Here is a 22,811-nt window from a genome sequence, read left to right on the forward strand (position 1 = left end):
AGCCGAGAGACGTTCACCAGTTTCGTTGGTTTTATTTCAACCACCTCGTTCTAGCGATGATGCGCGCGTGAAATATGGTGCGCCCGATCCGTCACCACCACCTGTCAGAACGCTCCCCATTTCCCATTTCATTGCGCACTAATGCGTCTCCCGTGCTCCCCCGGCTGTGGACGGTTACGAGCCGGCTACACCGCTACACCAATTTTTATATGCCCTTTAGAGCTTCATTTTCACCGCCTCTTTTTATGATTGCTCGCTACACCGTGTTACATCGTGTGAAAAACAAAAGTGAGTGCAAAGAAAGACACCGACAAGACATTGTCGTGTATGTGCGCTTCATGACCAACGTGAGCGAGCTGCGCTGCTTGTCGTAAAGCATAAAGTTGGGGCGCTTTTCGTCGTGCGGCCATTTCTGGCTGCGGGATGAGGCATTTTTATTATTTCTGCCAGCGTCAGCATCAGCGTGGGTGGGATATGATAATCACCCGGCAAACGATAGGGGCCGCACGGATGGGGTTGGACCTTGGGTATGCTAAAATATGCTCCACTCCGAGCACGCCCCGACGTACGACGATGTGAAGGGGCGGGTTTAGGAGCGATGGAAGATCTCCATGAAAAGGAGCGCTTTCACAGAAAAATGGGGAGCAGAAAAAAACAGAAGATGTATGGCTCAAAAGATGGCCAGAACGTTGCACACTTTCCCTTCTTATAATGAAGCGGAGAAGCCCCTTGAAGAGTGTTTGTTATGAATGAAGCGATAATAGAATTAATATTTTCAATCGCTTTCGGTCGACCCAAGAACTGCAGCAGCCGTTTTAATAAGGATATGCAAAACGGTGCTTGACGAGTAAAGTTCGTTAAGGGGCAGACAGAAAGCAGCGATGGGTTTGACGCCCGCCTGTCAGACATTACCACGTTGCGCACGTTGACACCTTCTAGAAATTCATACCAAAAATCGTCGTAAATTCGTCGCTCAACCCTCCAATCCTTTTTGCCAGCTCGCCGAGCATTAAGTGTCGGGCGTGATTGTACCGGGGGAGGAAAAAAAACGGGTGACACGGCATCATAACGCTCGTGGCCCCGTGCGTTTAATATGTGTGTCATCGCCCGTGTGCCGGGTCATTCCCGGGCCCGTGGTGCCATTCTTGCTGACATGCATCGTTAAGCTTTTCTGGTCGTTGTCTTCTTCGTTCCGTGTCTGTCGCACTGCGTTGTCACGAGTGCCGTCACGGTTCACATTCTTGGGTTGGATGGACGCACCATCACGCGTCCCCAACCCCCCCCCTCCCCTCTCGGAACAGTACATTTTCCTGTTTCGTTGCGCGTGCTGGAATGCGAAAAACTTTCCCAACCGGAATCCAACCCAAGGGAAGGAGGCAAGAAGGCCCCCCTTAAACGAGCGCCAGGCTATCAAACGACGAATATTTGGATCGCCGTTATCGCCCATCGAGTTATCAACCCTATCTGTCGTGTCTTGGTTTTATTTTTTGCATCCTCCTTCCACACGATTGAAGTTGACGATTCGCTCAAGTGTGCAACACATTCTTTCTGCTTCCTGCAAATGGTACATCTTTATTTGGGAAACGGGTTTTCTTCACTTTTCTTTCTTTAGCTTTGACACTCTGTCTCAACAAAGAGAGAGGGAGATTTTTTGTGTGCTTTTACTCGTTTTTTCTATCTATCTTTCTCAACCTCGATCATTCGGTTCCCTACACTTATGCTATCAAATTGCACACGCCTCGTTACTTGTGCTGCATCAATCCGTGCCAACAGGGCCGATTCCGTTGCTCAGCACGAAAGCACGTGCTGTAAAATTAACACACAAACTCGCTTTCCTTTGGCTGCATTGAACCCGGGCTGCGATGGAGAGCTATGCATGTCCGACGGGTGAGTGCAAACCAACAACAGGGCGAATGTGACTACATGCAGTACATTGTGGGCTATGCAAACACGAGGCGATACAGTACAGTATTATAATGCAGCACAGAATGCTTACTGGTAGAGAGTTTTAGTATTTAGAAGTAATATAAAAAGGGGGGAAAACGAACAGCAAACACACCGGGATGAGAAGGACAATAAATACATAGAGAGGCTACACATGCTGACTACACTGCGCTGTTGCCTACCACACCTAGTAGCGATTGCAATAAAGTGTTACAATGTGTGGCCTGTTTCCTAACCCATTTGCTGCTACTGCTTCTTCTTTTTTCTTTCTTTAACTTCACCCTCTCTCACACACATACACACACACGTACAGGTACACATGCCGAAATACAGTACATAAAATTTACAATCGCTTCACAATCGCCTTCACGCCCTGTTTCCGCTGCCGCATTAAGGCAGCACCTTCCGGGCTTGGCGCAGTCTCCCGTTCGGGCCGGTGTGTGGCGGCAGCCGGCCCACCTTGTACACGCCGAAGAACGTTTTCTCCGGGTACATGACGTGGTGCCGACCGTGGTCAAAGTCCTCGATCGCGACCGTCGTGCCGGCGGTTTCAATTTCCGTCAATCCCGCCGTAAAGCAGGCGTTCGTGTTCTGTCCCTGAACGTGGACGGTGCAGGAGAGATGCTTTTTGCCGCCGACCATCACCTTGTAGCCGTTGTTGCCGTGCTCGTTGTCGTACGTCACCTGAAAGAAGGGAAGGAATGCGTATAAACAATAAGTTGTAGAGATCGTACAGCATTATTGCAACTTTTTTTTTTACCGTCGTAACCGCTGAATGTAATAGACGTAAGTCACCAATGTTTGTCTCTATGTTAATAATTTTAGATAGTTTATCTATTTTTCTCTCTCTCAGATACTAATTTGTGTTTCTTTGTTTTTAACTTATATCTCGATGGTACCAACTAAGTAAGTAATTATAATCTCTTTGAAGGTTCTTCTATTCGGCCTGATGACCTACGTGGTCATGCCAGCATATACAGGCGGTCCCCGAGATACACGGTTAATGGGGACCGAAAACGGACACAATTTCGAATAGCGCGTATTTCGAATTTCCACGTAACTCGAATATCGCGATTTTCAGCCAAAATATCACTAAATTTCAGTATAAAGTAAAGTAAAGTAAAGTATAATTTTGCAAGTAAGGGGTGGTTTTAGCTACTTTATTGCTTATTTGATAAGATGCTGACTGAATACAACTGTTTCAAACCTTTTGAAATGGTTTTCTACATTCGATCTAAAGAGAAATTATTTTGTTTTGCCAATTTATGAGTCAAATCAGTATAATTCAGTACAAAGCCCAAATAACTGTCAAATTTAGGAAACCGCGTATCTCCGAATCCGCGAGTAAGAGGTACCGTGTATCTCGGGGACCGCCTGTACAGGCTTTACAGACTTATTTGGTACCATGCAGCCTGATATTAAGTCCTTACTGCTGGTTACTTTGAAAGCTTCAATGGGATTGTTGTTCGTAATTTAGATTGCACATTAGGCGGATAGAAAGTTGTTCAACTTTATTAAAATCTATTATGTTTTTTTTTCGCAAAATATAATGATATTTCAGAGCTTATTTAATGTTATAGCAATGTAACAATGTGCTGGTCTCATGATACAGTCGTGAACTCTATTCTACTTAACTGTGTTCTACTTAACAACATCCTCGTCATTGACCGTGCCCCCATATGTAAGACTGCAATGGTAATGAATAAGTCACAGGCCTAGACAAGTCACAGCGCTAGAAATTGATAACTTAGAAGCAAACAATATTGCACACTGTTTAAAAAGTATGGCCTAAGTTGAGGATTTTCGCAGTTACTACTGCGTCCATGAAGAAAAATGTGCAACTCAATTTTTCTCGGCAAACATTGTTCCTCACAAAAGCCTAAACTGTAATTTGAAGCTTAATTAACTTGATCAATTTCCAGAAAAAAATGAATGACGAGGAACTTTGTGCCATATCTTCCTGTAAACGACGTTAGCTTCTGCTTTCTATGAATTTATAAAGCTCTAGCTTGAATCGCAAGTCCATCATACTCCAAATATATTATCAGGCTTCTTGGAAGCATTTACCGAATAACTAAAAAAAAATATTTCCAAGAATAGGCGACAGTGTAAGAAAACGATTTTAGAGGCAAAACTGCTAAATAATTTGTACCTTCTCCGAACATACAAAACTGCCGTAGGGTACTGCTGTGGTTAGTTTTCCGCTTTGCAAAGAATGTTTCTTCCATTTTCACAAAAAAGCTATCTATATTGGTGAAAAATACCACGAACAACAATCTCCTGCCATCGATCCAGAGGTCGTCGCTGTGCTCGGTTCCAGTGAAAAGTGTCACGCGAACGACACTGATGCAACACTTCCCGGAAAGCCGCGTATCCCTCATTACCCGTACGATCGACTCACCTGAGCGTAAAGGTAGTACAGGCCGGGCTCGTTGATGGTAAGCTGCTCGCCGTCGAACGCAAAGGTCGTCTGGGACAGGAGGGCCTGCTTGCTAACATTGTCCTTCGCGGTCCAATCACGATGGCGCACGTTTCGGTGGGAAACACCGTTCGGCGATTGCTTTACCAGATGCAGCCCCTTGGCAACGGGCTCGGCTCCGCCCTGGACGGCTCCGGCTTTGCGTTGCCGCAACCGAACACGTGACTCTGGTGCCATTACGATCTCCTGGTGTTTGGATGCGGGTTGCAAGAAAAGGTTAGCTCGAACAACATTGTAGAATGAACTGCGGTTTGGGTAACCGATCCGCTTACCTTCTGCGTTCCAGGATTTCCCACCACCTTGGGGAATCGCTGCTGCTGATGCTGCTGCTGCTGCTGGAGCTGCTTTCGCATGTTTTCGCCCGTTGCCTGAACGCGGCTCATGCGGTTCAGTATCTGTGCCGGCGGTTTAGTCGGATTTCCAGCGTTCAGCTAGCGCCAAGTAAGGGAGTGCTTATTAGTGGAAAGTTAAAAGTCAAAACAGGATCCCCATTCCTTACCTCATTGCGCGAGTGGTGCCTTATACCGGAATGTGAACCGTACGACACGGGCATCGGCGTGGTGGTGCTGTGATGTTCCCGAAGTTGATGCATCTCGTGCTGGTACGGTCTTATGCTGATCGATCCGTACGACTGCTGGCTGTGGGAGGCGGTGTGTGTTTTGCTGCAAACACAATCATTAGCACACCAAGACCAACCAAGACACTTGAGGCGTCACTTACCGATTTTCCACATCCCAGCGGAACATCTCGCCCGACGTCGGTGGTGTTACCAGCTCTTCCGGCCGCTGGCGCAACTGCTCAAAGATCCGGTGCGGATGCCGAGTGCGGTTCCGGCGCGGTACGTACGGTTCGTCGACAATCGGTACACCCTGCCGGGTCACACCGGAAATGGACCGTGCTCGGCGCTTACCACCGGCCGCGGACGCCGACACGCTCATGTCGACACTGTCGTCAATCAGTATATCGTCGTCCTCTTCGCCGTCTTGGACGTCCTCGTTCGTTTCCTTCAGCTCCTCGAGGCCAAGGTTTTTCCGTTCCTCCTGCTCCTCCTCCTCGCCCACTTCCTCGCTGCCCTCGATGTCTTCGTCCTCTTCGTGCATGCCGCTGCTGGACAAACCACTCTCGTTCATTTCCGTTTCACGCCGGTGGCCATCCTCGACCATATCCGGATCCAGGTCCGGTTCGTACACGTACTCATCATGCCCGTCGAACAGCTCGTTGTCAAACTGCGATGAGAGACAGGAGTGATTATGAGTGTGATTTGCTGATAACAACTCCCAAACCAAGCATTGCACAAGGGGATAACAATTCTCGTTAAATCAAAACCTTCTACCTTCCCCAGGGTTGGTCCCATTAAGGTAGAGTTCATTAAAAGTTTCACCCTTCCCCAAAATTCGACTGGCTCAGCCAGTGACAGTGAAACCCTTTTTTTTTGGGAATACCTTCCTTTCCGAAGAAAAGGAAAAGGAGTTCGGTAGAATCTCGTTCCCATTAGCTTTTGTGGCTTGCGGGAGGGAAAGGTTTGCACATCATGAGACAAAAACAAAGAAAAGGTCTCCATTTACCTGACTTCAAGCAAATCATTACGCAAAGCGTTTTCTGTTGATGTGTGCGTCCCTGCGTGGGGAGCTTTTAAAAATATCAAATTTACTATGTAAATCATGGCCGTTCTAGGTGGATGTAGCATTGCTCTTACGACAGAGCGCAGAAGGTATCGTAGCAGGCCGAGCATAGTACGGGGGCAGGTGATTCGTTGATGACGTACGGATTGCGTACTTCAGAATGTTGGTGAGCTGATGTTTGACATATGGGTTACATTAAATGGTTTGACATGTCGTTTAAATTTAAAGTAATTTTGAAATCTATTTCGAATATGTGTTTTTGATCGCATGCAGACAGAAGGCAGAAAATGCCTAGAATACGGAGGCAGATTATCTTAAATGAAAACATCAAACATTCCTCCACAGAGAGAGCTGCTCATCGAAATGCCACACGGGCCTGGGTGTGATTTACAACTGCCACGATCGTTAAAAACCGTTTGTCCACAGTATTTCGATAAATTATCTGCAGCTTATCAGCGGTTGAGCGGTTACGCCCGCCGTTTTGTTCGAGCATATTTTTACACCCTGAAACATGATCACACACAGCGATTTCAATAAATTCGGCTGCCGGACAGGAGCAAATTCACACATTTTAACACTCCCATCAATCTTCCGTCACATTCGCAAGATGATTTGTAAAAAAATAAAGAAAAGACACACTTTTACCTATGACTGCATATGTACGTCAGCACACCGCTATTCAAGGTAGGATCGGTTCCCTACGGAGTAGTATATGGCCTCGCACCGTTCAGCAACAAACAAACAAACCAACAACCATGTGCTGCCCAGCGCTCGAACCACAGGAACCACCTTGGCGGGCAGGGTCGCCCGGTCATTGGTGAACCGTTCGGCCCATTCAGAGCGCCTCCATCGTGCACATACATCACTGTAGCGACTGTAGATCATTCTTTGGCCGGCAACTATGCGCCACATGTATTAGCGGCGTGATAAATGACACGCGCGACATTAATTCATTCGGTAGATTTAATTTTTCATGCTCTCTCCCCGTTCCTCGTTTGTTGCTTCCGTCGGCTAATAAACATGACCCCTCATCCCCCTTTCCTTAGTTGCTTCCCATCCCTCGATGAGTGGAATTGGAAAGTGAAACGCACAAGTTCATATGGTGAAGCACTTTACTGGCAAGCTGCCGGCTGCTGGCCAGCCGGTAGCGAACCACCCACTCGCCGCATTAATCATTCTGCAAATGATGATCGTGGTGCAAATTATAAACAGTGCTTGAAGCGAATACGGCACCCGTACCCGTGTGAGATTGTCGCTCGACCCGGTCCGCGGTCACATCTGCGTCATTTGCCCCCTTCTCATTTCAGGGCCTGCCAAAACGGCTGGCCGGTTCTGATTGCGATCGAAACTACAAAGCACCGGTCCACTAATTAACGCTTGATCCAGCGGGATCGGACTTTGGCGGAAAATGGAGCGCGTCTGACGGCTAAAAATACTTCGAACATATTTTCCACCCTACCCTCAATGAACTGCATGGCCCCGGTACGGGGTTTTGTATTGCTAGCGTTCGTTCCAGCCATAACCACCACCTGCCACCGTCTAATGAACTCAACGACCTGTCTCAACGAACTCACTGTTGGCAAACTATGTTGGCCTAAAATTCTTTACGGTTTTCAGTGTTTTTGTTGCTATTTGTACGGAGCGTAAAGTTTTCATCCCACGCCAGAAAGAAAGACGAGGGTCGTTCGAGCTATAATGGAACGACTGACTATTGCCGATCGAACGTGTCTGTTCCGATACGCCGGCAAAGATGCGGAAGCTCAAGCATAAGATCAAATTAATCGTGGCAGTGTTTTGCTTTACGCTCGCTGAGCTAGCTCATAAGTAAGGGAATTTCGTGCTATGTGCTGCGCTGCTGTTTATGTGTTGCGTGGTTTTGTTTTTTCAGTTTTTGCACAAATCGAGCGAATGGCGTCGAGACTATCGAGATAGAGAGACATACTTGAGAATGAAAGCCGCCAAAACTGGGTGGCGTCGTCGGAAATTTTTATTATGCTTTTAGATGGTTCGCGTTCTCGTGACGGGATATGTTTCGGCAGATGGTACTTTTGCACGCTGGAAGGAATTTTAATTGATTATCCTGCTTGAGCTGGTAGCGTGTGGAAGGTAGTGTTGGAGAAGCAAAAGCAAATAAAATGGAATTTATTTTGATGTTTGAAAGCAACTTAAAGCCAAAAAACCATTTGCAAAATATTGATATGGTGTTGAATGTAGTGAGCAAACATTGGGAATTAAATCAGTATAAGTATGGGTGGATAAACCAAAATTATTTGAAATTAATCAAACTAAATGTAAATGAGGAAAGTGTCTTTAAAATGTATTATTATACAAAATTAATTTTGATTCATTAAGTATTTGAATAAAAATAAATTCCCTTATAAATAAAGCCAGCTTCTAACCACATTTAATTCTGCACCATAAATCCATACTTTCTGGGTACAATGTTCCCCACAAACTACAATGAGTCATGGGCAACGTTGAGTCGAATAAAATCGAACCACACAATCTCCTATACGGCCCTTGAAGAAAGTGACCCTAAGCGCTACCCTAATTTATGCTTAAACATAAAACATCGTGTTTTCGTATTTACGATACTGCCCCAAACTCATGTTTTCATCATTCAAACTAATGTGCGTGTGTGCGTTGTTTATTTGACGAATTAAACTCCTCTCCACCGAGCGTGTTAGGGCTGTCAAAGGATGAGTCCAAATTTCACCGCACGATTAAAAGGTCCATCGGTAACGATAACGATTTACCCTCCCCTTCACCTGCTAATGAGTCAGTCCTCGAACCGATCCTGACACTGATGGACCTGACCCCGCAGGTAGTAGGGCGGTTTGGACGAATAAAAACTACCATAACAATTAAAAATCCTCAAACAAAGCGACCATGACCATCAATTTTATTTGCGGGTTTTGCGGCTTCGCCAGCGTCCTGCACCAGTCTTGCAGTGGGAACGGGGGAAAACTGTAGAAGAAACAACAAAACAGCAACACTCATTGACCAGCGTCAACAAGATTCTTCGTCCATCTCCCCCGCGTCAGCATCTCCCGTTCTCGCTAATAATCGTATTTCCTCGCTAGAAGAGTTTAAAAATAAGACATCAAACTTACGATACACTGCCCTGCTTCATATTTCACTGCTGCTGCTGCTGCTGCTGCCTTGGTAGTGGTAGTACGCTTCCATGTTTGCGTACCACAGCCAAGTACGAGTACAAACGGCGGCAAACCGAAAAGCGATAGAAGCGGCGATAAATCTTCCCATTTAATGGTTCGTTTTCGCCGAGTCGTTGGGTTCTCCCGTTTTGCCGATTAAAAATGTGTATGGGTGTGTTGGGAATGTGGGGAGCGAGGGTTTGTTTTATCATCTTCGCCGCGTGGGCATAGAAAGTTAACTAAGCTTGTGTGACGCGCATAAGAAAGAAAAAATGCCGCTTTTGCATGTTAGATTTGATACGATCGTTTGACACTCGGCAGCGCCTAACGTCTTGTGTAAAGTCGATTGTTCGTGAAGATCTAGCCTTCTGTTGCCATGGTTTCGGGCAAAACATGGTGTGAACCGTGCCAAAATGTCAACACTTCCCTGTTCCGCGCAGCAGAAGATCACGCTTTACTTCCCAGCCCCAGAGAGCTTATGGTTGCATGATGTTTTTGGGACGAGTTTTCAAATTTGTTTACGAATCGCTGCTGCCTGTCAACCCGAGTGGCGCCTGGCAGTTATTTATGTTTGGGCTTGTGTGTGTGGGTTTGAGAGGGCTCGCACGATGCAACACCGTTGCAGATGTTTCGCTCCCAGACGATGCCAACCAGAGAGCGAAATAGATCAAATTAATCATCATTTACACGGGTGGTATTGTTTGTTTCTTTGCAGTTTACAAAAAGGAATGCCTCATAGCCCGAGTGCTTGTGCAATCGACGGTGCAGTGAATGCAATGTATGGGCAATTAAATTAAATTGTTTGAATTAATTGAATACTGCAGCACATGTTTCCGTTCCCTTTGCTCAAACTCGCACACGATCTCAAGTGTGAGTCAATGTTTCGATCGCGCGTTGAATTCAGAGTGAAATGATCTTATAAAATGTTTCTGCTTCTTGCGTTACACCGTATGAGGGATAAAAATAGTCACAAATCATTCATAACTTGCTCCCCTTGCCTATCCGCGCCTTAATCGGGCGTACACTCCTGAGGATAAAAATAAACATTAATAAAAATCCCGTGCGGCACAGATGATCGTGTGGCAAACATATGATAAACAGGGCAGCTTTGGCCGGGACCGAACCATCACACCAGTAAATACCGATCGCCAAGTAGATTGCCCGTCCTACAATCAGCCTGTGATGAGTTTGTTTACATCGGTTCAACACACTTTGAAATGAACCATTTCCCTCCCAGTTATGGAGTGATGCGTGTTATCGTTACGGCGTTCTCGAGAATCGAGTGAGTTGTTTATTGTGGCTAGGCCTTCCCGCGACCCGCGATCGATGATTAACACTGCCAAGAAGGTGCAACGATAGCTTGTGTGAGCGTTGAGCTTGAGAGGCTGAACGACCAGCAAGACGCCAGCGGGTAAGCGTGTCAATAATTTCACGCCTTGAGTGCCGCTATCGCACCCGATCGGATCGCAACCCGATTCCAAGAGCAAGGCCCGCCGTGTCACGTTTGCGACCCGCATCGGTTGCTCCCCCAGCGCTAGACGACGCACCTTTTTGTGGTCGCTTTTGCTTCATTCTTCTGTGTCTATGCTAGCCTCCCGTGCTGCTGGAGGGTGTATTAGAGCCCGAGAGCAGACGACATGGGAAGCGCTATAAATCAATGCCAGATCCGGTGGTACCTGTTCACCAACAAGCCGAATCAAACAATAAAAGACCGCCATGGCGTTAGACGACAAGGGACCATATTTGGCCCCACGGGTGTGATTGAATATCCGTGACCTAAAGACTTGTGGACTGATTTCCATATCCGACATTTGGTGGTGAATTATGGAGCTGATGGAGCGCTGGTGGGTTGTTCCGAGCATAAGCCGTAGCTCACGCGCAATTTACGGGTCAAGTCCTTGCAGAATGGAGTGTTTTCTGACCCTCCAGATTTGTTGGAGGATAAAGCAGAAAGAATAAATTCAAGCTTATTTGATGTGCTTTAGAAGCAGGTGGATTTGAGCGTAGTTGAAAAAAGACTCTATATAAACTGTTCCGTTTATAGTGCATAACAGCTTTGTGGTGTAAAATAGAAGCAAAGGATTTAATAAACTTAGGGATTAATGTTTATACCAATTAAAATAGAGAATGTTTCATAATTAGGGAATAGGAATAAAACAATTGCATTACTCGGTAATCCATCTTTGCTATAGCTAGGTTGTCTATATTAAATCATTATCCATTTTAACCAGTATCGACAGCATTACAGTTCCAGCGAGCTAACACGAATATTCCATTAGGCTCTATCATTTTCCCAGTAAGTGCACACTCTACATAAATGTCAGCATTGAATGCCAATTAGTCAAAGTTGACGAGCTGGACCATGGTAACCCAGGGTGGCCGCTTGTTTAATGTTCCATAACGACAGGAGCCATCCAAGTCTGGTGAACGATGGTGATTTGCAGAAGAACATTCCTACGCACTATCCAGTAGCCGGAAGGCTAGACTCCATGTGCCTCGACACAAGCCCCGACCTATTTGCGGTTCATTATTTGGTATTGCCCAGTTTGTGTAGTGTTGCATCCTAACAGAACAGACAGAAAGGTAGAACCCGTACGGACTGGGCGTACAGATGGGAACCCCTAAGAACGAATCACACAAACGAACTGTCAATAACGACAATCAACAAACCGGTGGCGCCCTACAACTCCCCATCCATCGTAGTTGGATTGGTCGAAGCAGCCAGTTTCCGTACTAGTAGTGTTGCTGATGGCACAGCAGACACACAGATCAAAGGCTGGCTAAATGCATTTCATCACTTGTCGTGCACGGTTCGGGGGTGAAAGGTTGTATTGACCAATCCCTGATGTTGCTGATAGCGTGACGATGGGAAGCTTCGTATCGTTGGACAATTCTTTGGCTGCTTGCTGAGGCATTTCGTATCAATAGAATGACGGTTCGTTTGTGAGCATCGGTTAGGGGAAGATTATCTAGAAACTACACTACTGCGTACTGAGGATGTAAAACAAGCGCAAATGGGTAATTGTGTGCAATTCGACGAGCGTGGTTCACAAGAATTTGTTCTGCGATCCGAAAAGGGAACATTTGCAAAACATTCTGTCATTCTCAAAAAATTGTGTTGTGCTTAAGCCACAGCGGAGGGGAAATTTATGATGTCAAATTTATGACCCACCTACCCGTTATGACCACCAGCTGCACCGAGAAAGGTAATAAAACGGTAGACACTGTGTGGTACGTCCCTGCTGAAAAGAAAAACCGTTCTTCGAGGTTGGTCAAAGTCAAGGACAAGCGCGCATCGCGCTCAGTACCACCCAGTGAGCAGTAGGGGGCCGTCACGCCGCCACACGGTGACGCAAATCGTGCATGGCGTGCGCTTCCCATTTCCCAGCCGTGTGGGTGGCAGGTTCATCTGTACTACGATTCGGTAGCCATTAACGGTCGAACTCGTTACAAACGGACACTCGTTGGCATCTTTGCAGATGAAGGAGGGAGGGCAGAAGGCAAAAGTATCGCATTAGGCATCATCGGCATCGTTAGCGTGATGGGTGTGATGGTTCGACAGGTTCAACGAAATGAAGTCTTGTTTCGCTGCCTGTGCCGTTGCCATCAAGCGGAAAGAAAGTTCACACTGAACGTTTAACGGTAGGTGACAGCATTTGCAAGAATGCCAATAAAATGCAGTAAAATGCACCTGGTACCTGTACACCTTATTCCTTGCTCTATTTCAACGGCACGGCAACAGAAATAGATTCGCTTCGAGACGATGCACCCGCAATGGCCAACCATCACAACCAACACGGAGCGCAATTGGTATTTCCATTCACTGTTGTGCCAGCATCCAGTGTGCAAACGGTTCGGTTGCAAACGTCGTTGACGATGCACCAGCAGCACCATGGAAAAGGGCAAATAAAGACCGATTTTAATTAGCAGCCGTTGCAGCACGGGGTATACAGTCGCACGGGTTGCGCGTACGCGCGGGATCGAGCTGTTGTTTACTGAAAACCGCAATATCGACCGCGTTTGATTTGGGTGGTGCGTGACACGTTTCGCGCAAAAAAAAGCTGTAGCTGTTATGGTATTGAATGTATCGCGGTCGGTTGTTTTACAGGTAATTAGTATGTTTTTGATTCGATGCAATGTATGGCATCAAACAACTTTGCTGTATGCTTTAATCGTAATCCATTCGTCGTACAGTATGTTTGTTTTAATGTGGGTGATTACGGTGGTTTTTGGGTATACTTTTCGTTTTTGTTTTGTTTTTTTTTATTAAAAATGTTTCATAAATAATATTATATTAATCAAGTACATAAAAAATATAAATTAACAGGAAACTTCCAGAGCAGAATAAAACTCAGAAGAATTGCATAGCTTCAGGTGCTACTCTAGATATCCAAAGATGGAATTAAGTGGAGTCTAGTTGGATTACTGTACGTCTGAAAATAAATTTTGCGCTATCCTTGTGCAGCTCAATTTTGAATAACATACTTTAAATTTCCTGCTGTTTAGACTTTATTATTTAACATTATTAATAGAGGAGAATGTCACCTGTTTTTTCGAAGATTCTTAAAACATAAACAAAATAATAACATTGGAACTGGATTCTACTGAGAATATTATTCTCATTTACGTGGTGACACAAACGACCATGATGTATAAAGAACTTCAAAACTGCTTAGCGATAGCTACAATATCCATGTCTAAATGAATCCATTCCATATGATACACTTTTTATTTAAACCTTGACTTCATTTTACGAACATCTAATGATTAATCATCTGAGCTGAGAAAATTCAAGGATGCAATAATGCTGTCCAACACCCCGTTATGATGGCTTTCCCTGGAATTGGAATGACCTTTGTCTGGTCTACCTTGGTCTAGTTTTCCAATATTTGTGTGGATCTGAGAATAAGTTTTACCTCCAAGTTTCTCCAATACCAAAATTTCTGCCACTTCTTTCACACTCTTTCATCGTGTCCGCAAACATAGTTTTGAGTTGTCCAAACAGCGGAAATGTGTGTATTTGTGTGTGTTTTTTTCGATGAAATCATTATGAGCACAGCATCACAGCACCCAATGACGTCGTATCATCACTTCCCCCAAACGAGAAAAGGTCATCACGAAAGGTGTCCGCTTTTAAAGCACGACAAGCAGATTGCTGCAGCAGTGGAAAGATTTATCTAAACATCTAATACCCGCTCCTGATCAGCACACACTTGTTTGCATCTAAACGGGACCAACGAGAGGAAGAAAAAACAAACTAACCTGTCATGTGCAGTTCATAAAATCATTTCCACCTCAACCTTTTTTGCACCAGCACCACCACCATCAAAGACCGGAGACCGTGCGCGGTGGAGGTTTGGGTTTTGTGTGTTTGGATTTGGGATGAATAGCACACTTAATGAATGACGATTTGGTGATATCGTTTTGGGACGATCACCGGGTGGCGCTGGGTCGTCGTGACTGGCCGGAAACCCGCAGGAAATGTGATATTTGCCATCTCAAACCCCGGGCCGTGTATGCAACACCCGCAGCGAGGGAACGAGATGGAACGCTCCTGCTTAATTTCACCGCCAATTGTATGCAGGAACGGAACGGAAATTCAATTTCATGCCAGAAGCTTCTCATTTCGGCACAGGCACAGGCTGTTATAATGAAAGCCCCCCCCCCCCCTCAAAGCATGTGACAATGAAGGGTGGTAGCCCAGAAATAGGCAATAGGCTGTGGATGCCAAAGTTGGAAAGGTCATTACAACTTCGAACAGCCAGTAAAAACGTGCCCATATACCGACAGGTCGGACCCAAAAACCATCATAAATAGATCACGCTGCGATCGTTGCTGCTTTGGAGAAGGGGAGTTGTGGCATATTATCATCCCCAATTCTGGGGCCGGTTTTTTGGGGCGAGTGTCTCACTGTCCAGGCCGTTGGAGTGTGACATTTCGGGCCGGAGAGGCTTAATTTAATGGACATCGTCGCACAGTGTCGCGCCCACGCGCCAAACGCACGCTACAAGTGGTTTGCCGGCGCCATGGCTACCCATTTCCAGACACCCGTGCTGGAAGCGTGTCTTGTTCGTATGTTTTATTGTGTGTTACCCAGCGCATTGCAGAACCGTGCCACCCCGGGGTTTTTTTTGTAATCTGACCGTTTTTGTGGTCTGGATTTCCATCGGTTTTGATTAAAGTACCATTTAGACGGACAGTGGCTGTCTGTCGGTTGGATTAGGACGCAACAGCAGCCGTCGGAACCGTACGTAGATTATTAAGATCGCGGCGATGCGCTTACCTCGTATTCGTTGAATTCGCGAGCCCGTAGGTACAGTTGCTGCTTCAGGTCATCGACTTCCCGCTGCAGTGCGGCCGTCTTGTTCAAGTGCCAGATCTGTGGGAGGGAAAGGTTAAAAGATTCCAAGGTCAGTAAAAGTGAGCATTGTCGCTGGGAGGAGCATACCGACAGACCATTGCATACATCAAATCGAGTGGAATAAACGATGCGCCAATTAGGGAAGCGGGCTTTTAATGGTAAAGCAACCGATGCAATGGAACGAAATTGACGTTGAGCTGGACCCGTAGTACAGTCGTGCACTCGTACGACTTGACAACATGCCTGTAATGGGTTCAAGCTTCCTAAAAGTCCGTGTCCCTCATACGCGGAGGGATGAACTATCCTGCTATGGGCAATCATCAATCAGTTACTGATAACCAAGCCCATTAGTAGTGGAACAGACAGGCCATGACCGATAACGGTTGTTGTGTCACAAAAAGAAGAAGAATAATAAAAATTGAAACAAGCTTTTTAATGTGAAAAATTACTCAAGAAGTACTCAAAGTCCTTTGCCCTCTATCTACACTGGCCAATCTTCAATAGCGAACACATTAACCCGCTATTAATATTGCATTAAATTGACCAGGAGTTCGATGGAACAATTTTCTCATCACTCACATGTATGGAGTTGGAAGGGTTCGAAAAGCACGAAACATTATTATTATTACCCGTTAGAACAACAATTAAAATATATCAAGCAAAACTTAGGAAAACAATTTCAAAAGATTCCAAGGAACATGCCCGTCGTAGGATCAAATTTCATATGGACCATTCTCCCGTAGCAAGGACTGACTACATCCAGTTGCGTGGGAACTTATAAGTCTCGAAAGCATGTATAGGCCGGCATGACCTCGTAGATCCTTACGCCAAGAACAAGATGTAACTAAACAAACTGGTCAATTCAGACTGCTCTACAAAGAGGACAAACATCAGAAGAATGTTTTACTGAAGGATATGGAATCTGGGTAGGATTCAAAAGGCTTTTGTAAGAAGTTTTTAAATAATGAAATAGACAAATATTTGGGGAAGACAAAAGGAGGTCTGATGTCAGCGAATCACATGCTCAACATCACAAGAACAGTCTTAAGCAGAGTAGCTGATCCGATCGCTAGAAAGATCACGAAGTAGGATCTGGTTCTGCTTATGATTTTAATTCAGATTCAATATAACGTCATATTGTCACACAGCTTGGATTTATTCTCAAAATATACATGACACTAAGCAAAGGTACACTGTCACTAGGAGTGATACAATAAAGACAGTCGGGCTAGTTAGTCCGTCTTTCGAATTACAGCCCTAGCCTCCACCTGTTTGCTGTGGCTTTAGCATTACAAAACAACCGAATCTCACATGACTTGTGTAGATAGTGCGACCGAATGTCATAACACAAGGCATTAATATTAATTACCGCATAATTATTTCATAAACATCCCGGCACACACACAAAACCCACACCGCCCACTGTCAGCTATAATCCCGCACGGTTCTATTTTTGCTTTTAGCGCGGATTCTCTTACATGTACAGCAAAAATAAACAACGCGAATGAAATCATCCTTAGCGGAAAACGCTTGCCTGATATATGGTTTAAAAGACACTTTAAGTACGAGCTTATCGGCTGCCCCCTCCGCCACACATCACTGGAACTTGTAAGCTGATAAACGTACATACCTGCACACCGATGAGCGCACAGCAAAGGGTCGCCGCCAGAATGCATCCGAGCGCAAGCAGGCCGCGCTTGACGGCGGACTTTTGCGCACAGTGCGCCTTCAGATCGCCGGCCGTCGCGTTCGGTAGATTGAGAAATGGTTTCAACGTTTCCGCCGTCATGACGCGGCAGCATGCACCGAGCTAATTGGTTTCGTCAGATAATGCTGCTCTCTACACAGCAAGCTTCAGCAACCGATTGGACACATTAGCTCAGTTGCAAGAGCAAAATGCATAAAGCAAAATAAAAAAGTACAATCCAATACTAAGAACTTTGCGCACTACTGTTTTGTCACGGGTTTTTTTTTGCACTTGCTGCGTTCTGTTCTGCACTTTCTTGATTAGCTATCTTGTCGTGGAAACGTTCGCGTGCGTCACTTTCTTCGTAAAATGACGTTCCGTTCTAGCGTACTCCGGTCGCTCTAGGATGGGTAAGGAATGATAAAAAAAATAATTGCACAAATAAACACGCTTCAGACGGACTACAACAATTAGCTGCGCATTCCAACGCGCTCGATCGCCGTTTAGCAACTGAACGTCGGGACCAGTCTGTCCGCGGTACTAACGCGGCGATCTTAATTCTCAACGGTCGCAACAGAACATTGCTGCTCTCAAACACTCTAATACTCTCGATCGCTGATGCTCTCGCTCTCTTTCTTTCTCTCGTTCTTTTCCTCTGCCGAAAGGAAAGACCAAGGCGTGATACAGGCGTTTGAGAACGTGTTCGTCTTCATTAATGAAGTGTATCACGGTGCCTGTGATCTTCGAGGGGTTAGATTGATCAAACATCAAACGCTGGTGATTTGTTTGTCTGTTTCGGACTATCCGTTCCAAGATCGGCAAGGTTGCTTTTAGGGGGAAAGAGACAAGTTCAAAAGAGAGCATCCGCTCCGCGGTATCGGGTCGATTGACCACCCCGTCTGTTAAATGAATTATCTCCCGTATGTCACATTCGTATCGGGTAAGTAATAACTTCATCATACACAAGTGTTCTGTCCCTCTGATCCAATGATACTGACAATAAACATTGGCCTACTCTGTGTAACGTATTGCGCTAGATGCTAGATTTTCTTCTCAAAAACACATATGCGGTAAATGCTCACCAGCATCCCAGTAGCCCAGTTGAGGGCCCTTGATCGTAAACCTGCGACCATAACCTTGGGCAACTCCCGCACCCGGCCTTGTTCGTTCAAAGCCACACACGGTCAAGATGAGATCGCAATAAAAAGGGCGCAACAGTGCCTTTGCTCATGAGCACATCGCGATCAATCTAAGATCAATCCTAGAACCGCTCGGGACCGCTTAATCATTCCAACAGATGGCTGGCTGGCGCCCTGTGGACAGAGTTGCTCAATCAAAGTGTATCATTGCTCCGTGCTCGTACTCACACCCGTGCCCCGTCGTTACGTCCAATGTCGACAGAAAGGAATGCGACGCATGTTCGGTAACACCCAAACTGTGGGGGGAGTAGTAGTCGTAAAAAGAATGGGATTAACACGATAAAAGTTAATGTTGTTTCTCGGCACCACCGTAGGGTCTGGGCATATGGGGGCAATGCAGGCGGCAGGGTGTTTATGAAATTTTTCGCTTGACGCTTTTGTGGTCAATGAACGCAAACGCGTGCGCCTGGTACGGCTCGGCTCAAGCGCAAGTACGCAGTTGCACTTGCATTGCTCATTAGAATCGTTTGTTTGCATTGGATGAGGGGTGGAAAGAAATTGAAGTTGAAATTGAGATGTTATTTTGAAAATGCTGTCTAACGAACCGAGTATGAATGGTTAAAAAAAGAGTTAAAAAACTTGTATTTTTTTTAGTTGGTATGCGCAAACATCTTATGTGCAAGTTCTTGCGAAACGGTACAGAACTTATTGTGATATACAGTGGAGGCGGTCCCCGAGATACACGGTACCTCTTATACGCGGATTTGGAGATAGGCGGATTTCTAAATTTGACAACTCTTTGAGGAAATTGTACTGATTTGACACATCAATTGTAAATTGCAAAATAATTTCCGTTTTGATTAAATATTAAAAACTATTACCAAAGCTTTGTTGTATTCAGTCAGAATCATATCAAATAAATCATAAAGTGACTAAAACAACCCCCTACTTACAAAATCACACGAAAGTTAGTGATATTTTAGCTGGAAATCACGCGATTCGACTTTCGCGGAAATTCGAGATACGCGGTATTTTGCGGCCGATTTTGGTCCCCATTAACCGTGCATCTCGGGGACCGCCTGTATATGTTTCGTCACAAATTCCTGATCTTTTTTTAAAAAAGTATATTATGTTTTGGTAAACCCTAGCCAGTTTATCAACTTAATCTATTTCCAAGGAGAATATTAGAAATGTGCTATGAATTATAGCGTTTTTTGTTATGACATTGTGATCTGATAATCGTTTTTTAAAATATCCTCCTCAGCACACAAAGTGACATTTGTATTGAACTGTCATTTCTCAACAGCACAGATAAACGGACAGCCGGATAAAAGTTACCCGGATAAACGACGATCCACTTGATGCATAACATTTGTAGCTCGCAATCGTGTTTTGTTACACTGCTTCTACACTGCTTCTAGACGACCCAAAAAATCTTGCGCGACAATTTTTTGCGACTCTTTCTATCTGTCAAACCATCCTTGTTTTCAAGGTCCTTGAAAGAGAACAGGTCGAAGCGTTTAGAGTAAAATGACAGAAAGCCATGGGAAAATTTTGACAGTTAAAGTGAACATTGTTTATGTTTAGCGATGGACGTTGCTATGGAGCGAATGGAAGTTTTGTTCAGCATTTTGCACTCATTTCCTTTTAGAATATTATAAGAAATAGAATCGAATTAGAATAATACATGGCTGATTTGTTGGAGTTTGCACCGACGCCTAATCTGACAGCAGTGTGAACACCTTACAGTTTATACTAACCTTTGTGTTCACACCTTTCTTTATTTTGTTACCTTGTTTTGTATCATGTAAATATCTTGATCAGACAATAAATGAACTTTGTAGTTGAGCTTAGACCGTCAGCCAGAACGGAACCACTGCGTTTGTTGGATTTATTCCTTTTATTAAGCTTAACTCAACAGGTTATGGGCCCAGTTAGAGGCTAATTGCGTAATTTCTGCTGCATAATATCTTGACCAGTCAGAGTCGAGTACGTGTGTGAAAAATTACGATTGAATTCGGTCGCGCTTCCGAATAGAAATCCACAGTGCTAAGCAGCTACGAGCAGTACCGAATACAAAATGGTGGACAGCAAGATGTCGTTCCCGAAACTAAACGCAACAAATTGGAGCACTTGGAAAGTGCGTATAGAAAAACTTGCTACAGCGTGATGATCTTTGGGAGGTTGTGGAGAAGCAACCGGAGGCTAAGAACATAGCAGATGATGATTGGATGTCCGACAATAGGCACGCTAAGGCAACTATCATCTTATCGCTGGAAGACAATCAGCTCCCATTAGTGAAAAATAAGGAAACGGCACATGATGTTTTCAATGCTCTCAAGAAACATCACGAGAAAAATACGCGATCGGTAAAAGTTTCACTACTGAAGAAACTTTGCGCGTTGAACCTGGCAGAGCATGGTGATGTTGAACAGCATTTATTTAAAATCGACGAATTATTCGATCGCTTGAGTGCAGCTGGGATGGCTCTCGACACCGACACGAAAATATGCATGATTTTTCGTAGCCTTCCCGCATCGTATGATACGTTAGTGACAGCACTCGATTGTTTGTCGGATGACGACATTTCTGTGGAATTGGTGCGATCGAAAATAGCGGATGAAAACCAGCGCAGGATCGAACGTGAGTGTGGCTCAAACAATAGGAGCGACAAAGCACATAGCTCAGCAGAAAATAATCGACACCGTCCTCCCCGTCTTTGTCATTTTTGTAAGAAGCCCGGCCATCTCATGGCAAATTGCAAAAAGAGACAAAACCAAAGTAAGAACAATGGCAACGCGAAGACCGTATTGAGCGATGTTCCTGGAACAGCTTTTGTTGTTAACGGTGGGTGCAGCAACGCTTGGATTATCGACAGCGGTGCCAGTGCTCATATGTGCAACGACAAAGCCATTTTCACCGAATTGAACGAATTTGCTGGAGGTTTTATAACGCTCGCAAATGGTGAAAAGACAAGGGTTCTCGGAGAAGGAAAAGCGGTTATTTCTGTGATTGATGGTAATCAGGAGAAGCGGCACATTACCTTCAGTGACTTGAAATATGTGCCCGGATTAGAAGCAAATCTAATCTCAGTAGATCGCCTAGCGAAGAAAAATATGAGTGCGATATTCGACTGCGAAGGGTGCAAAATTATCGACATGCATGGAACCATCGTGGCAACTGGCGTACGGTACAATGGTCAGTACTATCTACAATTGGCGGAGTCGTCCATGAGAGCAGCCAGCGAACAACATCAGAATTGTCAGCATCAGTGGCACCGGCGTCTGGGACACCGCGATTGGGCAGCCATCGAGAGAATCAACAAGGAGCAGCTAGGCACCGGGATGAAGATCATCGATTGCGGAGTGAAACTGGTGTGCGAGTGCTGCCTTCAGGGGAAATCTACCCGAGCCCCCTTCCCAGCTGTGACCGACCGGAAGTCGACGAAGGTATTGGACATCGTGCACACAGACGTATGTGGTCCGATGGAAACACTAACACCGAGTGGCAACAGGTATGTTATGCATATAGTCGATGATTTTAGCAGATTTACCGTAACTTGTTTACTGCAGAAGAAATCAGATGCCACGGAGAAAATAATCGAATACGTAGAGTGGGTAGGAAATATTTTCGGCAGAAAACCTCGTTTTATTCGTTCTGATGGTGGAGGGGAATTCGACAACACAAGGTTGCGAAAATTTTACGTTGATAATGGAATTAAGCCTCAGTTCACAACACCCTATTCCCCTCAATCCAACGGCGTAGCAGAACGAAAGAATCGATCGATCACCGAGATGGCTACTTGTATGCTGATCGATTCGGGTATGGATAAACGTTTTTGGGGTGAGGCAATGTTAACGGCAACATACATGCAGAACCGCTTACCGTCTAGATCCGTTAACAAAACACCGTATGAGCTATGGTGGAATCGTAAGCCGGACTTAAGACACATACGCATTTTTGGTAGTGACGCTTATGTTCACTTGCCGAAAGTAAAACGAAATAAGTTAGACGATAGAGCTATAAAGCTGAAATTGGTTGGATACTCCTCAGAGCATAAAGCTTATAGATTTGTGAATCCTGAAACTGACGACATAACAATAAGTCGAGACGCCCGGTTCATCGAACATGAAAATAGAAACAGTTTTGTAGAAGTTTCATTAGTTCCACGTTCTCAAAAGAATGCAAGCGATGACAATGACGAAACGGTAATCGCACAGACAAGCGAAGGGGCATCAGGAGAGGAGGAGATCCAAAACACAGAAACAGATGAAAATGCTCGCCCAGAAAGAGTAACAAGACCGCCTCCGTACCTTGAAGATTATGTTTTAGAGTACGCAGCTGGCGTAGCTTCGTGTGCTCGTGAAGAACCTTTAAATGTAGAAGAGGCCATGAAAGAAACAGAGTGGCGTGAAGCCATGGCG

The 22,811-nt window shown here is 45.2% G+C and overlaps 1 protein-coding gene across 1 annotated transcript; it reads right to left on the bottom strand.

Moving 5' to 3' along the window:
- Window positions 1–1,545: 1,545 nt before the first annotated feature.
- LOC120894357 lies at window positions 1,546–17,788 on the bottom strand. The gene is made up of 7 exons (XM_040296883.1): window positions 17,192–17,788; window positions 15,484–15,579; window positions 5,144–5,649; window positions 4,923–5,085; window positions 4,696–4,854; window positions 4,346–4,609; window positions 1,546–2,628 (listed from the first exon to the last, which is right to left on the bottom strand). Exons 1-7 carry the CDS (start codon window positions 17,348–17,350, stop codon window positions 2,335–2,337), a joined length of 1,641 nt encoding a protein of 546 aa, XP_040152817.1. The 5' UTR covers window positions 17,351–17,788; the 3' UTR covers window positions 1,546–2,334.
- Window positions 17,789–22,811: the final 5,023 nt, after the last annotated feature.

This window comes from Anopheles arabiensis, chromosome 2 (genome assembly GCF_016920715.1).
Source record: "Anopheles arabiensis isolate DONGOLA chromosome 2, AaraD3, whole genome shotgun sequence".
NCBI lineage: Eukaryota > Metazoa > Arthropoda > Insecta > Diptera > Culicidae > Anopheles > Anopheles arabiensis.

Bases quoted from the DNA above. Each gene is read 5' to 3' on its own strand.
- LOC120894357 (XM_040296883.1), bottom strand. From the start codon at position 17,350: ATGACGGCGGAAACGTTGAAACCATTTCTCAATCTACCGAACGCGACG. The intron at 15,580-17,191 runs GTATGTACGTTT...TCCCTCCCACAG, and splicing joins GTGCGCTCATCGGTGTGCAG to ATCTGGCACTTGAACAAGAC. The intron at 4,855-4,922 runs GTAAGGAATGGG...ACTTGGCGCTAG, and splicing joins GGCACCACTCGCGCAATGAG to CTGAACGCTGGAAATCCGAC.